Source organism: Podarcis erhardii, assembly GCF_964252035.2.
Source record: "Podarcis erhardii genome assembly, chromosome: 15".
Lineage (NCBI taxonomy): Eukaryota > Metazoa > Chordata > Lepidosauria > Squamata > Lacertidae > Podarcis > Podarcis erhardii.
Genome location: NC_138505.1, coordinates 26,543,147 through 26,564,382, shown reverse-complemented (window position 1 = coordinate 26,564,382; position 21,236 = coordinate 26,543,147). Strand labels below are relative to the sequence as shown.

The 21,236-nt window shown below is 46.1% G+C and overlaps 1 protein-coding gene across 8 annotated transcripts in view; it reads right to left on the bottom strand.

The window, feature by feature from the left end:
- The window catches only part of CABP1 (calcium binding protein 1), a 77,640-nt gene that overhangs the window by 25,423 nt on the left and 30,981 nt on the right, over positions 1-21,236 (bottom strand). Inside the window, exon 1 of one of the 8 annotated variants that reach the window (XM_081842042.1) lies at positions 17,509-17,611. The exons of 2 other annotated variants lie outside the window; for them this stretch is intronic. Coding sequence is in view for 3 of the 6 variants with exons in the window: in XM_081842036.1 (XP_081698162.1) it covers positions 16,224-16,763 (540 nt within the window). In the remaining 3 variants the exon portion in view is untranslated. Of the gene's footprint in view, positions 1-16,223; positions 17,339-17,508; positions 17,612-21,236 lie in introns of those variants that run through there. 5 more of the 8 variants (XM_081842038.1, XM_081842036.1, XM_081842034.1 and 2 more) reach the window with 5 other exon arrangements.

The following is a 21,236-nucleotide window of genomic DNA, read 5'->3' as shown; positions in this document are numbered from 1 at the left end:
TTGCGACCCAGCCGCTGCTACCTGGGCTGGGTCACTCCGTTCTTTCCAATCTGGTCTGAGCTCTGCCTGGAGAATGTGACTCATTGGCCACCATTCCTTGCCTTCCGAGGCTGTCTGATCGGTCCACCCCCCTTATCAAAGAATCTGAACATCTGCACTCCCTATGTCATGCCTCTGACAAAGTGGGCTCTGGTCCACAAAATGCTGATGCTGTAATAAACTTGCTAGTCTTTAAAACAAGCCTTTTGGGGAAGGGTCCCAGCTCAGTAGAAGAACATCTTGTTTGCATGCAAAAGGTCTCAGGCTCCATCCCTCTGTCCTCTGCATCTCCAAGTAGGGTTGTGAAAGGGTGTTTGCTTGAAACCCTGGAGAGCTGATGCCAGTCAGTGTAGAACAGGGCTGAGGAACCTTTTTCAGCCCAAGGGCCACATTCACTCCTAGGCAACCTCCCAGGGGGCCACATGCCAGTGGTGGGGGGTCAGAGGCAAAAGTGGGTGGAGTAACTGATGCAAATTTTACCTTTGTACAGTAAGCTAGTTCTCTCTCTCTCTCTCTCTCTCTCTCTCTCTCTCACACACACACACACACACACACACAGAGCACCTCCCTTTCCTCCATCCAGGCAGACAAAAAAACCCCATTTATATGGTTTTACACATGTTCTAGTGGTTTTATACTGTATTTTTAATTCTATGTTTATACTTTTTGTGTTGTGCTTTTTAAATATTAAGTGGTTTGTAAATGTTTCTAAATGAATAAATAAATAGAATTCAAGGAAACATTCCATCAGATGACTTAGTAGGCTAGCAAGCCCTGTGCCGCATCTGACCTCAAGAAGAAGGCTCATTGATCAGTGGTACGGCGTCTGCTTTGGATGCAGAAGGTCCCAGGTTCAATCCCCAGGTAGGGCTGGGAATGCCCCCTGCCAATCACTGTAGGCAATCCTGAGCTAGATGGACTAAAGGTCTGACTCAGTTTAAGGCAGATTCCTATAGCACAGCACCTGTTTTACATGAAGGCCTCAGGTTCAGTGCCCATTGGCTCTAGGTCGGGCTAGGAGACACCCAGCCTGAAATCCTTGATCGCTGCTGCTAGTCGTTGTAGGCAATTTGAACTGGATGGAGTAGGCCTTTGACATTGTGTAAGGTTTACATTCCTATGACCCACTTCCTTGGGGAGCTGTTTGTGCCATGTGTAGGAGACCTTATCTGTTTCTGCAGACATAAGAAGAGCCTTCTAGATCCAGCCGATGATCCATCTAGTTCAGGTATCCTGTTCTCCCACTGGCCAAGCAGATAAGCTAAAGGGAACTCTGCAAGCAGGACCTGGGCACTAGAGTCCCCTCCTATCCTGTGGTTTCCAGCAACTGATATTCAGAAACATTACTGCCTCCAACTGTGGAGGCAGAGCATAGCCATTGTGGCTAGTAGCCACTGATAGCCTTGTCCACCATGAATTTGTCTAATCCTCTTTTAAGGCTACCTAAGTTGGTGGCCATCATTACCTCCTGTGTGAGCGAGTTCCATAGTTCAACTGTGGGCTGACCTCTGCACCATAGCGGGTGTGGAAATATCTCCAAGTCTGAGAAAGGCAGAATAGCTCCCTCCTCAGGTCAGGGGAACCAAGGGGGAAGCACTGAGGATCATCCTCTGAATACAGCAGCCTTGTTTCATTGCCGCCTGAATCTTCCGCAAAGGGGCCAAATCTGAGAGTCATGACAGAGTTTTTCTTCTTCTCAATGTTACGGCAATGGCATAGCAAAGATCCCCCACACTGCTGCTGCTGGGAAGTGCAATCTGACCCCAAAGGCAGATTGAAGCACATTTGATTCTTTGCAGAACACTGGAGCACTTTCTGCAAGGGTCTGGCGTCAGCAGCCAATAGCACTTCCAGTCCATCTGGAGCAGCTGTTGATGTTATGACCAACAGGCTGGCTTCACATCACGCTGTGCATTGTGTGTGTGTTTTTTAAAAGGTCCCTGGCTTCAAAGAGATTTTGGGGAGACATAAAGCAGTCTGCTCAAACCACACTGGAATTCCTCATTTGCAAAGGAATTAATTATTTACACACACACAGACACACACACATCCCCTTTTTCCAGAGACGTCAAGCGCTCTCTGCATCTGGCATTTTTATGAAGTTCTGTGATCCTGATGAGGGATGTCGGAAATGTAGTGAGCAAAGTCATCTTCATAGGCATGGCTTTTACCATTTAACCATCTTTGACAATTATTGAAGCCACATCCTTGTTTACATAGCAATTAAAACTTTTCTATTCTGCCAGGCCTGGGCAGGCAATTATGAATACTAAGTTCAGTTCATAAGTTTATTGTTCTTGAGACAAAGGCCATGACAAACTTGTATTAAGCAATACTTAATAAAATAATAAATAAATAATATTTATAAATAATAATAAAATAATAAATAATAAATAATTCAGAACATACAGGCAAAATATAAAAAAATACTTTGCTAAGATTCTGAGCATTAAAACACAGTTTCCCTTGTGCATCTCTGACAGCTCCAATTCTAATACAGTGGTACCTCTGGTTAAGTACTTAATTCGTTCCGGAGGTCCATTCTTAACCTGAAACTGTACTTAACCTGAAGCACCACTTTAGCTAATGGGGCCTCCTGCTGCTGCCACACCGCTGGAGCACGATTTCTGTTCTCATCCTGAAGCAAAGTTCTTAACCTGAAGCACTATTTCTGGGATAGCGGCGTATGTAACCTGAAGCGTATGTAACCTGAAGCATATGTAACCCGAGGTACCACCGTACTATTTTGCCTTTTTAAAATGCAATTTGCCAACATCCATGGTGTAAGAGAGAGAAGTTATCAGAGACACCAACAAACTCAAATCCAGCTTGATGTCAAATTAAATCTCTGAATCACCACATCAACGTATTATTATTTTTTATCTAACTCCTTTTGCCATGGTAGTTTTGTTTTGCCTGCATTTTTGTTTTGTTTTTTTGCAGCCAATAATAGAGGGCCACTCTTGTGTGTTACAAAGCTATTGTTGCCACTCAAAGAAATTGAACCATTTCTTCCGGGCTGTGCCTGCTTCCTTGTGTGCGCAAAGGTTTCAGAAAGCAATCTCTGGGGTCTCTATTTAAGGCTAACAGATAATGAGTGAAGTCTTCCACCTGCGGTTGACCACAAATACAAAGGCTGCCTGCTTATGGGACCTTGCTGTAGCAGCCTTCCAAGAATGCAGTGGTCATCACTTGGAAACGCTGTGCAATAAATGCAGTTCTTAAGGAAACTGGTCAGAGTTTGGTCATATAACAAGCTCTAAAATGCTCTCTTCTCAAAAGTGGATACCAAGGGGGAAATCTGGTGTTTCCAGTTTAGTTGTAGGTCCCTCCAGGATTCTGTCCAGAAAAGCCAATTCCTTAATTGACACTTATTCAATGTCAAAGCAGAGCTCATTTCTAAAACACCTTGACAAGCTGCTTTCCAGAGCTGGTTATCACCCAAGTCCATACAGCACAGGAAAACTCTCAATAGGCATAGTAGCAATTTTTAAAATATACTTTAAAGGAACACTGTCTGCTCTTGCGTTAATTGCTGGCCACGAGGATTATGTATGAAGAAAGCTTCTGATATTCCTGATGGTAGAGTATAGTTAGTTAGTTAGATATAATATACAGTGGTACCTCGGGTTACATACGCTTCAGGTTACAAACGCTTCAGGTTACACACTCCGCTAACCCAGAAATAGTGCTTCAGGTTAAGAACTTTGCTTCAGGATAAGAACAGAAATCGGGCTCTGGTGGCGTGGCAGCAGCAGGAGGCCCCATTAGCTAAAGTGGTGCTTCAGGTTAAGAACAGTTTCAGGTTAAGTACGGACCTCCGGAACGAATTAAGTACTTAACCCAAGGTACCACTGTATTCTGTACAGTTTCCGAAACTTTACTGGAGTTCAAATCAGAGCCCCAGACTGCAAAACCTTAGAGCATTTGAATAAGCTCTTTCCTATCAAATATCTTTAGGGAAGGTTCAATCAGCTGCCCTCCTTTATTGTAAAAGAATTTCATCAATGCCCCATGGTTTTCTGTGCTTTAACTTTCACTGCTTCCATATTACACTTCCAAGAAAGGCTTTCACTAAAGTGTACACCCAGGTATCTAAATGAGTAAGTTTGTTCAATAGCTCGCTGATCTAAAACATCATTTATACCTAGGACTGTCTTTGCCAAAAATCATAATCTTGGTCTTAAGAGTAATTTATAGATAGGCTTTCCTGTTTACAGAATGTGCTAAACACCCCTCACGAGATTTTTAAGGTCCAATCAAGAAAGAGAGAGGAGCACTAATTCATCTGCATACATCGATAAGGAGACCTTTCTGTTCCTAATTACTGGAGAGGTGGAGCTTGTATTGGCTAAATATTACACCAAATCATTGCTATAAAAGTTAAAAAGAGTGGGAGCCAGAATGCAACCTTGCTTCACTCCTTATGACATTTTAAAAGCATCAGTCATACTATCATTTAAACCTCTTTTTTGTATTGCTGTATAGTTTGTGGATGAATAGCAGAGTTCTGCAGTCAATGTTAGCAATTCGAAATTTCTCCCTGTCTGTTTCAATTAGTAGTTGAATGCTGCAGAAAACTCAATAAAGGCTACATAAGGATAATTCTTAATGCTCTTAGTATATTTCCTTATGGTTAAGAGTAAAACATCGATCATTGATGCTGTGCCCTCCTCTGAATCCCACTTGTTCTTCACGAACAATGTTGTTATTTTGCAACTAGTCTGATAATTTTGAAGGAGATACCATGCCCATAGCTTTGAGGAGGTGTCTAACCAGCTAGTTGGCTGATAGTTTTCTGGATTCTTCCTATCTCCTTTCTTATAAATCAGAAAAATAATACTCAATTTCCTCCCAGAGGGCATTTGGCCTGTGTTGTTTATGGTGGTAAAGAAACCAGCCAGGAGAGACTTTCATGATTCCATGTATTCTTTATAGAGCTCAGGTGGAAGAATATCTTCTCCAGGAGCATTATTTGAAAATGGCCTTTATCTCATTACAGGAGACTGGTTGCCAATCAGGTAGGTCTGAGAAATCCTTAACCACTGCTGGTACATATGTCTGCCTAGATTTTGTTGTTGTTGTTGTTTTATATATATAATATTTATTCAAATTTTGAAGATTACAAAAAGGAACAATAAAAAATAAAAATAAAAAAGACATAGGAAATACAAACAAACAATTAAAAAAAACAGATCAGACCTTTACATAACTTTCTTTCCTTTACTTATTTCCTTGACCTCCTCACACCTCCCTTTTTTGTATTCTAGTTCAGTTAGATGTTTCAGCAAATCCTTTCCAGCTTTGTTTTTATCCTAATAATTTATCTTAATATACTGTAATTCTCATCTTTCACCAATTAATAAATCAATTTTAACCTAATCCTTTATATCATTTCTGCTAAAACCACATTACTTCATCCCAACAACCTTCTAACATTCCTTAATTTTGCAATGTTTCTGTAAATAAACTTTAAATTTTTTCCAATCTTCTTCCACCGACTCTTCACCTTGGTCTCGGATTCTGCCAGTAGATTTTGTTGTTGTTGCTTAGTCGTGTCCAACTCTACGTGACTCCATGGACCAGAGCACACCAGGTACTCCTGTCTTCCAGCTTGGTCAAACTCATGTTTGTAGCTTCCAGAACACTGTCTAACCATCTCGTTCTCTGTCGTCTCCTTCTCCTTATGCCCTCAATCTTTCCCAACATCAGGGTCTTTTCCAGGGAGTCTTCTCTTCTCATGAGGTGGCCAAATATTGGCCACTAAATATGTTGGAGAAACATTTAACACAATCAAAGGCAGGAATTGACGCTTCTTGTGATGATCCTAATTCAATTCATTTAAACTCTGGGCCACCAGTTCCCAGAATTTGTCTTCCTTATTTTCCATTACTGCTAGTCCCAGTTCCTGCCACTGGGTTTTTGTATATTCAGCTTCCTTTCTTTTGATCTACGTTTGATCATATTTTCTGTGGAAGCCTCTGATGAATTCTTATGCGAATCCCTAATTACTTTAGCCAGAACTTTCTTAGCCGTTTTGCATTGACCATCAAACCAGTCAAGGAGTGTTGTCTCTGTGTTGTTATTAATTGTATAAGCTATCAAATAGGGCCTGGGTTCTGTGACAATTTGCTGGAAGACATCAACAAGATTTGGAGATTTGCTCACAAAAAGTTGGCTCAAGTTTGTCATGTCCTGTATTTCTCAACACCCTCTTGAGGATTTGGTAGTTAGTATGTTTTCTCTTAAAGGACATAGGATCACTGATATTGGAAAGTAGTTGCTTTCTGTTTGTTCTAGCACTTCAAAAGTGTTCACAAAAGTGAATAAAAAGGTAAAGGTAAAGGTAAAGGACCCCTGGAGGGTTAAGTCCAGTCAAAGGCAACTATGGGGTTGCGGTGCTCATCTCGCTTTCAGGCCGAGGGAGCCGGCGTTTGTCCACAGACAGATTTCCGGGTCATGTGGCCAGCAGGACTACACTGCTTCTGGTGCACGGAGGACCATGACAAGTGCCAAAGTGCACGAAAACGCCATTTACCTTCCCACTGCAGTGGTACCTATTTATCTACTTGCATTGGCATGCTTTTGAACTGCTAAGTTGACAGGAGCTGGGACAGAGCAATGGGAGCTTACTCCATCACTGGGATTCAAACCGTCAACCTTCCAAAACTGGCAAGCCCAAGAGGCTCAGCGGTTTAGACCACAGCGCCACCCCCATCCCCTACAAAAGTGAATAATGAAGGAGAGACTATAATGTGACTGAAAGCACTTCCAGCATGCTTGTTCAAATAAGTATATTGACCCTTAGATATGTCTAGAGGACTCCCGTGAAGAACATATAAATTATGTTGGAATACAAATTGCAACAGTTTCAGGCTCTGTGCGTGCATCATCTTGTCCAAAGAACAATGTGAGGTTAGGAAAATATCTTTTAAGCGGAAAAGTACCAAGAGACTCTCTGCAGTTGCTCCAACTGAGGCATTAAAATCTCCACAAATACTGTAAGGACAAACGCTGTGAGGAATTTATGGTAGATCTGCTCTAGTAGGGATATTCAACCTGACTAAACATTGTTGGTCAGTGACATACTATTAGTAGGAGGGAGGTAGATATTTATTTATACAGAAAAGAAATACTCCTAATTCAATTTTGATTTCTACTGACAAAAGATAGTTATTTTGAATTCCAAAATCTGCTATCAAAAACTTCCCCTCCTAAATCAAGTGATAAAAAGTAGTCAGGCCCCCACCTCCTTGGCCCTTTTTAAATTACAATTAAGAATATAGCCTTCCATAATAATTAATTGGTGTATGTTTTTAACTCTATGGTTTTATGTTTTTAGTGCTGTAAACAGATTTCATATACTATCTTATCATATATTTTATCATATATTTTATCATATCATATATTTTATAAACAAACAAACAAACAAATTTCTATAAAACAAAATCACCACAATAGCTGGCAATTCAGCTGTCCACAGGAAGTGCCCCCTTTGGACCTTGGTGCTGGGAATCAACAAATTTGTCAATTTTGGTGTCTCCAACGTGCTTATTTTTAAATCTTAGATTCAGTTCTCCACATATCCACACCAGCTTGAGATTTATTTATTTTTTAAGTTGCTCATGAAAATTCACCAGCATTTTAGTTTCAATTTCTCCTAATATACACATTTTCAAAGTAGCTTCCCAGGATATAATGCATTTTTTAATATAATTTACCCTAATATATGCAATTATATGCATACTTTATGCCAGTATATGCATTTTTGTGCACATCACTTGGCTGGAGAACTGCACTGTGAAATGTGGAAAAGTGAAGGTTTTAAAGGGTGGCTGTGTTTCGATTTGTGTATTACGGTATTTCAGAAAGTACAAATTAGGATCAAGCAAATGGCCCATCTAGTCCAGAATCTTGTTCTTATGTTGGAAGCTAAGGCCTGGAAAAGACTCAATATGGAGGCCAAATGGCCGAAGTATTGGGAAATATTAGAAAAAGATGGAGATAATTGGAAATTGCAGAGTCAGGAGAAAATGAAAGACAAAGTGCGAGATTGGTTACATTATGCTCAGATTAAAGAAGTTTTTAAACTTGATAAAAAGCTACGATTCCAGGTGGAAAAATCGAAGCTAGAAACGGAACTGTTAGAGCCTAAGACTAAGGTACTTTCAAAAATGTATAACTTGCTGTTGAAGTGGAATACACAAGATGAAACGGTTAAATCGGCTATGATAAAGTGGGCACAGGACATTGGATACAACATTATGTTTGAGGACTGGGAGAGGTTGTGGACTACTGGGCTGAAGTTTACTACATGTAATGCTTTGAAAGAAAATGTTATGAAAATGATATATAGATGGTATATGACCCCAGTCAAACTTGCAAAAATATACCACTTGTCTGATAACAAATGTTGGAAATGTAAAGAAAATGAAGGAACATTCTTTCACCTCTGGTGGACTTGCCCTAGAGTGAAGGCTTTCTGGGAAATGATATATAATGAGTTGAAAAAGGTACTTAAGTATACCTTCCCTAAGAAACCAGAGGCCTTCCTTTTGGGTATTGTTGGCCAGAATGTGCTAAAGAAGGACCGAACATTTTTTATGTATGCAACAACAGCAGCAAGGATACTTGTCGCCAGGCATTGGAAAACCCAAGACCTACCCACACTGGAAGAATGGCAGATGCAACTGATAGACTACATGGAACTGGCTGAGATGACTGGCAGAATCCGAGACCTGGGAGATGAGACGGTGGAAGAAGATTGGAAGAAATTCAAGATTTATTTACAAAAATATTGCAAATTGTATGAATGTTAAGAAGGATGCTAGAGTATAAACAACTTGGCACCATTGAGTTAGACGAAGTGAATTATGAAGATAAGCTAAATTTAAGAAAAGATAAAAATTTGGAAGATGTAACATTGGAAAATTAGATATTAAGATTAGAAATAAGCGGATAAATTTGTTGAATAAAATTTTATAAACAGGAACGCAGGAGCGGGAGATGCGAGGGAGTCCAAAGAAGTGAAAAGATCTATGTTAAGAGATGTTATATTGTATTGTTTTATTGGCATTGTGATTTAAACAAAAAATTGTTAATAAAAATTACTATAAAAGAAAAACAGAATCTTGTTCTTATGGTGGCCAACCAGATGCCCCTATTCAAAAGCCCCCTAGCAGGACTCATGGACAAGAGCATTCTCCCCTCCTGCAGATTCCAGCAAACTGGTATTCAGAACATTGCTGCCTAGGCCTCCAAAGCGGAGCCTGTGACAGACATTTCCCAGTGGATTGCACCCACCCCATCTGTCAGATTGGCCCATCTCCTGATACACCCCAAATCTGGGAACCAGCAGCTTCACTTTAGCTCCTGTGAGGGCCACTTCAGCTTGCTGTGCATGTCTCACATATCATAATGCCAGCATCTGGGTCCACCTCCACCAAGGCCCTTTGCTAATATTAAGCAATTATGCTCCACCACACCCACATCCTAACCTGTCATTAGCCTAATGCGACACTGCGGCTGGTACTCAGGCACAATGACAGAGCATCTGTTTCCCCCACACACCTCCCCCCTGGTATTGCTCCACTGCAAAGAGAGAGAGAGAGAGAGAGAGCTGTGCCAGGACTGTCAGCTTGGCCAAGCGTCTCAGAAAGCCCATTATTGAGACAACCACTGCAGCACTGATGAGATGCCTCGCTCTGTCTCCTGTTGCCTGCACTGTGAGCCTCTTCTTTTCTCCTTGGGACGCCCTCTTCTCCAGCTCAGGGACACTTCCTCCTGCTCCAATAGCACACTGTGTGAAGTCACCCCTCCAGCTTGGGGTGTTCTGCTTGATGGCTGTACATACTGTTGCAGAACTAACAGGACGAGCTGGGCTCCCTCCTCTCCTCAGATGGGGAGAGGTACACTATCGGGCTGTGATGTATTTTGATGGTAAGAGTAGCAGGACTTATGTGTGCTTCAAGGAGTTCTTTTCTGCAGAGCTTTTATAGAAAGGAAGAAACCACCCATTTTGCTCACTAAGAGTCATCTGCATGATCAGGGGCACAGCATCTGCTCTGCATACAGAAGACCCCTAGGTTCAATCCTCATGTAGGGCTAGGAGACACGCCCTATCTGAAGGGCTGCTGGTCACTATAGTCCAAATATTAGGAACCTGTAGCCATCCCGATGTTGCTAGACTACAGATCCCCTCATCCCTGATGGATGAGTCCATAATTAACACCATGTTCATCCACCAGTCTAGACTAGGGGTTCAAAGGTGAGGGTGTGGCTTGCTATTGTCCATATAACCACCAACTCTTTTGCCAGAAAACTTCTTGATCTTGGACTTAGAGCAGCGGTTCTCAACCTGTGGGTCCCCAGATGTTGTTGGACTACAACACCCATCATCCCTGAGCTTTGGCCTTGCTAGCTAGAGGTGATGGGAGTTGTAGTTCAACAACATCTGGGGACCCACAGGTTGAGAAAGGCTGACTTAGAGGGTCTTAGAGAGACTGCTTGGGTATGCTCCTGGTCTATTGATTGCCCTGTTGCCCAGCAGCATCCCTGATTGGGCTGTCCAAGGTAGTCTCTGGGGTATTGTTGGATTTCAGGATGATTGTCCCGAGTGACCTCAATATCCATGTGGAGGAAATCAGAGTTACAGTGGTTCCAATCCTAACTCCAGGACAAAATCAAGAGAGTAGTATTAGGTGAGTGCTCCTCAGCCCCTGGGTAGTTACGTTAATGGGGTGCCACATAGCACTATCTTATCTCCAATGCTATTTAAAATCTATGTGAAGCCACTGGGAGTGGTCATTAGGCATCTTGGGGCAAGGTGCCATCAGTATGCTGATGACACTCGGCTCTATTTCTCCATAACATCTGAACTGGGAGAGGCTGTGCAGCCCTCTGGACCAGTGCCTGGATGCAGTGGTTAGATGGATAAGGAAAAACAAGATGAGCTTGAATCTTGGCGAGATGGGGACACTGTGGATGTGTGGTTCCTGTGTCTGAGAAATTGGTCAATTGCCTATGTCTGAAGGAGAAGGTTCAGAGTCTGGGGGTGATTCTGGACCTATCTTTGTTATTGAAGGCCCAGGTAGCCTCAGTGGCTAGAAGTGCCTTTTACCAGCTGCAACTGGTATGGCAGCTACAGCTGTTCCTGGACTGGGAAGGCTTGGCCATAGTAGTTCATGTACTGGTTACGTCAAGATTAGATTACAGTGGTACCTCTAGTTACGAACTTAATTCTTTCCAGAGGGCCATTCTTAATCCGAAACCATTTTTAACATGAGGCACGCTTTCGCTAATGGGGCCTCCTGCTGCCACCACGCCATCGGCGCATGACTTCTGCTTGCATCCTGGGGCAAAGTTCGCAACCAGGAGCATCTACTTTTGGGTTAGCGGAGCTCGTTACCTGAAGCGTTCATAAGGAGGACAGTATGTAGCCCGAGGTTCTACTGTACTGCAATGTGCTCTAAGTGGGGCTTCATTTGCATTTGATCTGGAAGCTGCAGTTAGTGCAGAATGCTGCAGCACGACTGCTGTCAGGAGACCCTGTCAACATATAACATCTGTGCTCAGCGATCCACACTGGTTGCTGATTTGTTACCAGGCCAAGTTCAAGACACTTAACAACTTGGGACCAGTTTACCTATGAGATAACCTTGCCCCACATGTGCCCTCTCATCCACTTTAATCAGCAGAATGAGCATTACTATGGGTGCCATATGATACACATTTTGCATTTGTAAGAACTCCATCATTTCATATGGCAGCGCTTACCCTTTGGAACTCCCTGCCTATTGACACCAGGCAGGTGCCTTCACTGTACTCTTTCTGTACCTGCTAAAAGCATTTTTGTTTAGACAATTTTTTGTTTAGTCAAAGCTTATCCAAAAGATGTAGAATGTTGACATGTGCTTTAACCTGGTTTTTAGCTTATCACTGATTTTAATTATTTTTGAATGTTTTGAATTATTATTTTTTACTAACAATTTCATTGTTTTGTTCTCTTTGTAAAGTGCTTTGAGGACTTCTTACAACCAAGCAGTATTTCAATCTAGTGAAACGAAACAAAAAAGCTATGCTGACTGGAGCGGATGGGAGTCTAGCAATACCTGGAGGGTCACAGGTTCCCCACCTCTTATGTAGACAAGGCATTACTGAGCTGAGTGAACCAGTACTCAGTTCTTGATATAAGACAGTTTTCTATCTTCCTACAAGACTGACGCAGGGAGGGGGACCAGTTTGCCAGCTGGTATGGTTTCTCTCCGTGACATAACACATGTAATAAGAGGAGACTGGCACTCTGCAATCCTGATCATTAAGGCGCCCCCTGAGGTGCTCAGTACTCCTCTCCACAGACTCCTCCAGGCAACCATTTCACATTTCCATAACTCTGTGTATGGGGGAAGTGCATGCGGATGGACAGTTAAGCACCCTACTCGCTCTAGTTCTGCCATCATGACCTGCGGGTCCCTCCTGTGTTAGGGTTACTAGGGGGTTGCCCAGAAAACTTGAGCCCTGGGTGTTTTCTCCTAGGACCCTGATCACCTTCCCCTCTGTTTTTTAAAAAATGATTCTGTTTTGTTTTTTTTTAACTTTGCTTAGTGATAAACATAAGGAGGATAAGGCTCCAAATGGCTATAAACCTTGATGGTTATGTTCTGCCTTCACTGTCAGAGGCAGTAATGCTTCTGAACACCAGTTGCTGAAAACCACAGAGGGGAGAGGGCTGTTGCGCTCAGGTTCACCTCCTAGGCTTTCCTTTGGGGGCATCTGGTTGGCCAATGGTAGAACAGGATGCTGGACTAGATTAGGGACAGACTTTGGTAATATTTCGTAATACGGTGCCCTGTGCGAGGCCAACATTTGGTGCCCCCAAATGGATCTTCTCAATTTTGTATCTCTTTGGCTCAGTGCTCTGTGCGGGGGAACAGCTTACACAACCCTAAATCCGGCACTGGGTAGATGGGCCACTGGCCTGATCCAGCATACCCTTCTGGTGGTCTTATGCTCTTGGGAAGTCCACAAGTAAGGTCTGAACAGCCTCCCCAGTTGCTTGCCTCCAGAATCTCGCCACTAAAACCCTACCTAGATATGCCAGGGATGCCAGGGATTAAACCTGGGATGTTCTGCATGCACAGATGCTCTGCCATCAAGATACATTTCCCCCTAGTTTGTCTGAAAAAATGGTGTCCTGCCTTTCCACTAACTGGTACTCCCAAGAGCACACTTCAAGGAGAGCACATAGATTGGGAAAACTGCTCCTGCAGACATTACTGCGCACACATGCCAATCTAATGTATGAGGTGCTTCCCCAAAGAAGACAAACTGTGTCACACAGAGCTTTAGATGCACTTACTCTGCATCTCCCTGGAGACACCCCCAGCTCCTAGTCTGTCATCTCCTCTTCCCAGTCCCCAGCTGCATGAGAAATACAGGTTGGGCTTGTGATACAATGCATCGTTGGAGAGCCAAATCCCTCTCTCCTTGCATTTCAAAAATCCTCACTTTGGTTTCATGGACTACTTGTGCTAGGACAGTGTGTTGTCTGGGGCTGATGGGAGCTGTAGTCCAAAATGTCTGAAGAGCACCGATTCAGGACTGGTTGGTTACAAGTTACACACTGTAGCCCCACCAAGATTGAGATAGGTTGGCGGCAGAGGTTGTATGAAGCCTGAGCAGAACAGTTGGGGGTGTTAATGCTTCTCTCTCTCCCCAGAGGGGAGCCAGTGGTGGCATACTGGTTACATTGTTAAACTAGGACCTGGAAGACCAGGGTTCAGATCCCCACGCAGCCAGCAAACTCCCAGGGTGACCCTGGGCCATTCACCATCTCTCAGCCTAATCTAACTCATGGAGTTGTTGTGAGGATATGTTGGGGAGGAAGAGAACCCTTGAGCTCCTTGGAGAAAACATGGGATATAAATGTGATAGATAAACAAACAAACAGTAAAATAAATTTTCTTCCTTATTGTGAAGGAAAGAAATTAACTCCTCCTTCCACCTCCCTCTTTTTCAGAGTTTTCAGGAATTTAATTTGGACCTGCCTTTGCCAACCTAAGGACTTCCAGATGTTTCAGACTACAACTCCCAGCTGTGCTGGCTGGGGCTGATGGAGGTTGTAGTCCAAAACATCTGAAGAGCAGCCAGTTGGTGAAGAGCTTGCTAGAATACTTCTGGGAGGCAGCATCTTATGGGGTGGTCTTTCTTCCCCGTTCCTGCTCCATCCCTACAGATAGGCTGCATAAAGGGACAGGTTACACAACCCCTCTCTCTTTAGCCTCTCCATCAGATAGGAAGGATTCATTCCCAGCAAGAACACTTGCTGTGTCATCAACTTGACACAACAGCATCAAGAGCCAGCCTAACCTATCTCACAGGGTTGTTAGGAGGATAAAATGGAGAGGAGGAGAACAGTGTATGTCACCCTGACCTCCTTGAAAGAAATCTAACAATAAATAAATCTAACAACAAACAAACAAACAAACAAACAAACCATTCTACACATCCTGCTCAGTTTAAAATCCTGACTGTCTGAAGATTTCAGACCTGGATAAAAAGGACTTTTAAAAAAATACTCATGCAGAGAGAGCTGTTATCAACCAAATGTTTTGTGAGTGGCAGTGTGGGATTGGACCCAGAGCACAACTTAGCAACTGAAGCAAACACTCCCTGTCCCGCTCTCTCCACCATGTCTAATTCTGGTGCTCTTTTATTTGGCTGACGCATCAAAATAAAAATGCATTTTAAAAAAGGGTCAGTTAAATGACTGGAATTGGCATTTGTCACTCCCGTAAACTTAAATGTCAAACCTTTCTGGGTGGAAAGATACAGGGGCCACCTGCAGGGAGAAGATTATGAGCACTATTAAAAGATGGCAGAGAATGAGATAGAGATGGAAGTTGCTGAGGTTCTCTTGCACAAGCATCCCCTTTTCATTTCAATGGGACTTGTGCAGGAGACCTTCCTTTTGAACTGAGCCTCCTCTTACTTTGCCAACGGGGTATCCTCCAGATGTTTAGGACTACAACTCCCATCAGTATTTCCATACTGGCTGGGGCTCATGGGAGTTGTCATCCAAAACATCTGAGGAGCACCAGGTTGGTGAAGCCTTGCATAGCTTGTGGTCATGCATAGGTGTCATCCTATGCCGTTGGCATCCAACCCAGACTTGATCCTGAGACAGTTTTCACAAGTGGAACACCCAGAAAAAAGAAGCAAGGGAGGTTTTCTCACCTTCAAGGTGCATCTATGTGAAAATGGTCACCAGTGGACGTGAACAGAGCAGTGTTAAAATCAAACCCAATATTCGAAGGTCAGCTACAGGAGCTCAAAAGACAAATAAAGGGATAGGCAACCCATCCTTAGGTTTGCTTAAAGTGTCTATTGCATATTTTTAAATGTATTATTTTTAACTGTTTCACTAATTCACCGTCTTTGCACTTACAGTCTCTCCAACCTTCAGCCCGCCCCAGCAACAGGACTGAAGCATAAGCGGTGTCTCTCCTCTCACTCAGAAAGACAGGTTCACTTGACCCCAAAGCTTCGGGGCGATACCCAACACACAGGGGTGCGCTCAGGCACAATTCGCACACATACACACACCAAACCGCTGAGCACGACCCCTTCCCACTTGCTGCGTTCTCTTTTGCTCTTCACCAGCTTCTTTTCCACGGGGATTGCTTTAGGTGGCTTGTTGATCCCTGCCAATGTCTGCCCGACCCACTTCCTTTCCCTGGCGACTCCTGAGGACTAGCTGCTTAGCCCTGCCTCACTTTACCGGTGCTCTCTCACGCGCAAACCTCTGACCCGGCGGTTGCCTTGCATCACTTTACCGGTGCTCCCGCGCACGCACGCTTCTGACCCGGCGGTTGCTTCCTCCTGAGAACCTGGGGAAAGGTGCAGAGGGAGGACTCCAGGAGAATTTGGAGTTGGGGCTTTGCAGGGAGGAGGAAGAGAAGCAGCTCCAACGTCAGTTTTCGCGCCCTCTCGCCCCCGTACTTCCCTCCCAGCATAGCTCCGCTGGAGTTTCCTGCCAGGCAGCCCCGAAGCAGCGCATTTCCAGCCAGAAGTTTCCGAGCTCTCTCCTCCCCAACCCCGCATCCCGTCCCAGAAGGAAGCGCAGGAAAGAGAGGAGTGGCAAGAAGGGGGCAGCAGAGTTAGAGGAGGGACGAAGGGCCCCTTACCTGGCCAAAGACGGAGCTGAGGATGGGGTGGAGCTGGTGGAAGAGTGGGTCGACTTCCGCGCCAGGTTTGGAGGCGGCGGAGCTCTTGCTGCTGCCGCCGCCTCCGCTGCCGCCGGAGGTGCCTTTGGGGGACGCTCCGTCGGGCAGCTGGAGGGACTCTCGGCTGGCTCGTTTGCCGCCCAAGTCCTGCCCCCGACCCGCCGTTGCTACCCCGTCGCTCTCCGCCTCCTGGCTGGCACTCCGAGAGGAGCCGCGCGCCCGGCCGCTCCCGCGTCTCCGCGGAGCCGCCTCCGCCTCGTCGGGCTCCCCCAGGCGATTCTGTTGCTGCTGGTGCCTTCTCAAGCTGCCGTTGGAGGAGACTGTGGCGCCGGCTCCTGGGTGGCACAGGGGCCTCCTGGCGCTGGGCTCGGGGCTGCCTTCCGTGCGTCCCCCGGAGCTGCGCGGCTGCGGCTCGCTGGGCGCCCGCCTGCCGCTCCCGCCGCCGCCCGCCCGCAGTAAGGACGTCTTGGACTCGCTCTTGCGCACCGAGGAGGAACTCATGGTCGGCGCCGCCGCCGCTCAGCGGACCAGCATCTCTTAAGCCGCCAGGAGGAGGAGGAAGCCGGGAGGGAGGGGGTAGAGAGGAGGAGGAGGAGGAGGAGGTGGGGGGGACGCGTCTTTATATCTTCTCCCCCCCCCCCCGCCCCACGCCTGGGGAAGCTCCTGAGCTGGAGGCGACTGCCGCCGCCGCACTTCAGCACCACATCCCTCGGACAGCGCCCGGAGCAGCAGCAGTAATAGTAGCAGAGGCGCCGCCAGGCACAACCGCCGCCGCAGGTGAAGCGCCTGCAAAGCTGCTGCCGCCGCCGCACTTCAGCACCGCCGCCCGCGGACAGCGCCAGCAGCAGCAGTGAATGGAGAGAAGAGGCTACGCCAGGCAGAGCCGCAGGTGAAGCTCCTCGCCCCGCAGAGCCGTCGCCGCAGTAGCCGCAGCCTCCCTCCCTCCTTCCGACCGCCGCATCGGCTCCCCGAACCCCGCGGGAGCCCCGGCAGTGGGTGGGAAGCGCCGCGCCGGCGGCGGGATGAAGGCGCAGCGCTGGCCTTGGGAAGGAAGGAGGCGAGGAGGGAGGGAGGGAGGGAGGGAGGGAGGGAGGGAGGAAGGAAGGCGACCCTCACTTCCCAAACAGGAGAAGTGCGGAGGGTGGGGAGAACCTTCGCCAAAAGATGTACCAAAGCTTCCCCCCCCACTCCCCGCCTTAGCAGACACCGGATCCCCTCCCTCCCCCCCCCCTCCTCGCTCCCTCACCTGTGGAGTCAGCCAACTTTCAACGCCAGGCTCACCCTGGACCAGAGCATGAACTCGTAGATGGGGAATGAAGGCAGAGAGGCACTTTGGAGAGCTCCAGCAGAGGAGGAGGAGAAGGAGGAGGAGAATGGCAGCAGCAACAGCGCCCTGATGGAGGGGGGGCTGTCGCTTGGCACAGCCAGATTTAAAGGGTCCCAAGAATGGCACCCTTGTCACAAAACAATTCTGTTGCCCTCGGAGAGATAACAAAGTACTCTTGGCATCCACAGGGGTGAGGTGTATCCTGATGCCTGCCTGTCCTGCTTCCCTATGGTCAGCTCAGGAAACAGAATGTGGATGTCACAGAGGGCATCAGGGTGGAAGGCCTCAGAGCCCTGGGTCAAAACTGAGTGGGACATCCTCAGGCACAAGTCCCACCGGTGTGACTGCCACCCTGTTCTGTGAGCACCCCCCACATTCAGTCCGAAGGGGGCCTGCACTGACATTCATTTATGACGGTCATCATGGAGCTCAAGGTGAGGCACAGGAGGTTTTGCCAACCTGGTGCCCCCCCCATGGGAGTTGTAGTCCAAACCATCTAGAGGGGACCAGTATAGGTTTTCAAGTCCAGTCCTAGCCTGGAAATAGGTGATTGATAAGGACAGCCTCCTGGTGATTGATAAGGACAGCCTAGACAACCAGTGGTGATCTGAGCTAGCAACAAAATCAGGCAGAGCAACAGAAACGGCTGTTATCTTTGCACACTTGGCCACATTGCAGTCAAGCAAAAGTCAAAAGTTATTAACATCCTTCCCCTCCCCTTCACACACATCTCTCCATCCTCCAACTGGTTATGCAACCCCCTGAGCTCTGGGCCCTATTCAAAGTGTTCACATTAGTGCTTTATGCTCTAAATAACTTTGGCAACAAATATCTGAGAGACTGCCTCCTTCCGGAGAAATTCTCTTAGAAGTTAAGATCAACAGAGAAGGCCTTCTTGGTAGTTCAACCATCCTCAGAAGTTAAGAGGGTGTTGGCCCGGGAGAGAACATTCTCTGTGGCAGCCCCTAAGTTGTAAAACTCCCTTCTCCCCACAGAGGTGCATCTGGCACCTTCACTTTACGGCTTTTGGGGGATGCTGAAGAGGCACCTATTTACTCTAGCCTTTGACACCTGACAGGTGTGTTTTCAGGACAGCCTCTGTTTCTGTGCCTGTAACTTCTTTTACCTGATCTAAATTCTTTAAATTATTGTAAACTGCCCTGGGATCTTAGAATGAAGGGTGGGTGAAAAATGAAATTAATAGTAATAATAATTAACAACAATCACACATGCAGAAGGCATTATTGCACTTCACGGAGGCCACATCCCCATCAAGGAAAGGCATTCTAGGAGGGTGCAGAACAGGGACAGAGTGTAACCCAGGGGGAGGGGATGTCGTTTGGAGGGAATCCTGAGAGCCAGCTAGAGGAGACTGGAGGGTCATATTTGGCCCATGGGCTGGATGTTCCCCACCCTTCCTGCAGCTATTCTGCAACAGTCTCTACTTGTAAATTCATTAGGTCAGGTGGTCTGGCTCAGATCCATTGTGAAGCCCAAGATGCCTGACTGGGAACATCTCATCAAGTTCTCAAGTTCTGTAGTGTAATCAATCTTGGGTTAACTATCCCTCAGAGGGTTGGGGAAAGGGTATTGACATGTAATTGGATTCTCTTGTGCAAAAGTAAATGAGGAAACTGTCCAGGTAGATACCCAATATCAGCAGCCAAAGGTCACACCCTTTTCCACCCTTGTCATTCTCATGTACCTTATTGACAAACATCCAGGCAGATAATCTCTCCCTGGTGGAGTTAGCTTCCCTGCCAGCTATTTTTATGTCAGGGGAACTATCTGAGACTCAAATTGAGTGTAGATCCTTTGGACCATACTCCACACCACCAGGAAGCCCTCCAGCATGATATGAAAATGACCTCCTTTCCAGGCTTTTGCTTCTGATGCCCGGACTTCAGAAACACAGACTGCCTCTGAAGAGAGAGGTTCCATTTTGCTGTTGAAGTTATCATCAAAGCTGGGGGCTATTCCCACATCTTACATGGTAGGTGAGGCCCAGCGATATAACATAATCTGGCCTCCCCTAACCTGGGGCCCTCCATAGGTTTTAAACTACAATTCCCATCAGCCCCAGCATCATAGATCCATGCAGGCTAGGACTGATGGGAGTTGTCGTCCAAGGTACGTGGAGGACACCAAGTTGGGGAAGGCTGATGCAGTCAGTGCCAAGCTAGATCTAGCAATGTTTCAGATTCCAAGCAGTAATTGTTTCAAAGAAGCTTTACTTTCCAGCTGGAAACCTCATCAGAGTTGAAAGCAGTTGTCTTATTAATAGAGAGGAAATCACTGAGGCAGAAATAGGAACGAGACATTGGCTTTGGAAAGCCCTCCGGGGATCAATACAGCAAAAAGTTCCACTGGCAGCAGATGGGCAACACTCCTTCCCAGGAGGAAGGCTACATCAAGGAGGCCTTGGTAGATTAACCAACCCACTTATACTTTATCACAGGGCTGGGACACCTGCTACCCTGCACATGTTGCTGAACTCCTCCTGTGACCCCGACTATTGGTCATGTTGGCTGTGCTAATGGCATACAAAGCACATGCTCTGCCATTAGAACATAAGAAGAGCCCTGCTGGATCAGGCCAAAGGTTCATTAAGTCCATAGAATCATAGAACCATAGAGCTGGAAGGGACCACAAGGGTCTAACCATAGGGACCATCTAGTCCAACCCCCTGCAATGCAGGAATCTTTTATTCAACATGGGGCTCGGACCCACAATTCTGAGATTAAGAGTCTCATGCTCTACTAACTGAGCTATCACAATGGGCAACCAGATGCCTCTTCTAGGAAGACTACAAACAGGATCTGAGCACAACAGCAACCCTCGCTTCCTGTGATCTCCAGCAACTGATATTCAGAAGTGTTTTTGCCTCTGACCATGGAGGCAGAGCACAACCATCAGTTTGGGGACAGCTGCTGTGTTCTATTATACTCCAGGTTATGATCACAGTCTCTTTGACAGCACAAGGCCCAGGTCCAGCTCGGGCACAAGGAATGTCTCCTGCAATGACTTCAGTGGGAGGGATTTTAATGGGCCTGCTGTAACCTGGTCCAAAACAGGTCATAAATGGGAGTCAAACTTCCCATGTTGGCTCATTTACTTTTTATGTTCTCAGCTTCTCTCCTCCTGAAGACCGTGTTTAATTTCAGATCAGCACATAACAGGAGAAGGACATTATACTTTTGGAATGCAAAAGAGCTGGCTGGCTGGCTGGTTGGATTGAACAAGACCAAGGAACAAGCCCAAGGAGGAAAAGAAACTAACACTGCTAAACTGCTCTCTGCAAGAACCGCCTCTCCAGAGGGAGTATGGATTATTTGCCATCTGGCTGGACAGAATTGTCAAGACACTTAATATCTTACATAATACGCTTATTCGCTGCTTGCTTCCCAAGGTGGAACAAACATTTCATTAAGTAACGTCATACAAAGTCAGAGGCAAGACCTACCCGTGATGCCGCTAAGGTGGGGTTGCAAGTCATGGCATCCTGATGCTAGTGCGGCAAAACAGGACAAGGCATCATCGGTACAGCAACTCAGGACAGCATTACATCACTCACACAGAGGGCAATGTAAAGAGGGGCTGTAGAGCATCTGCTTTGTATGCCTGGCATCTCCAGGTAGGGCTGGGAG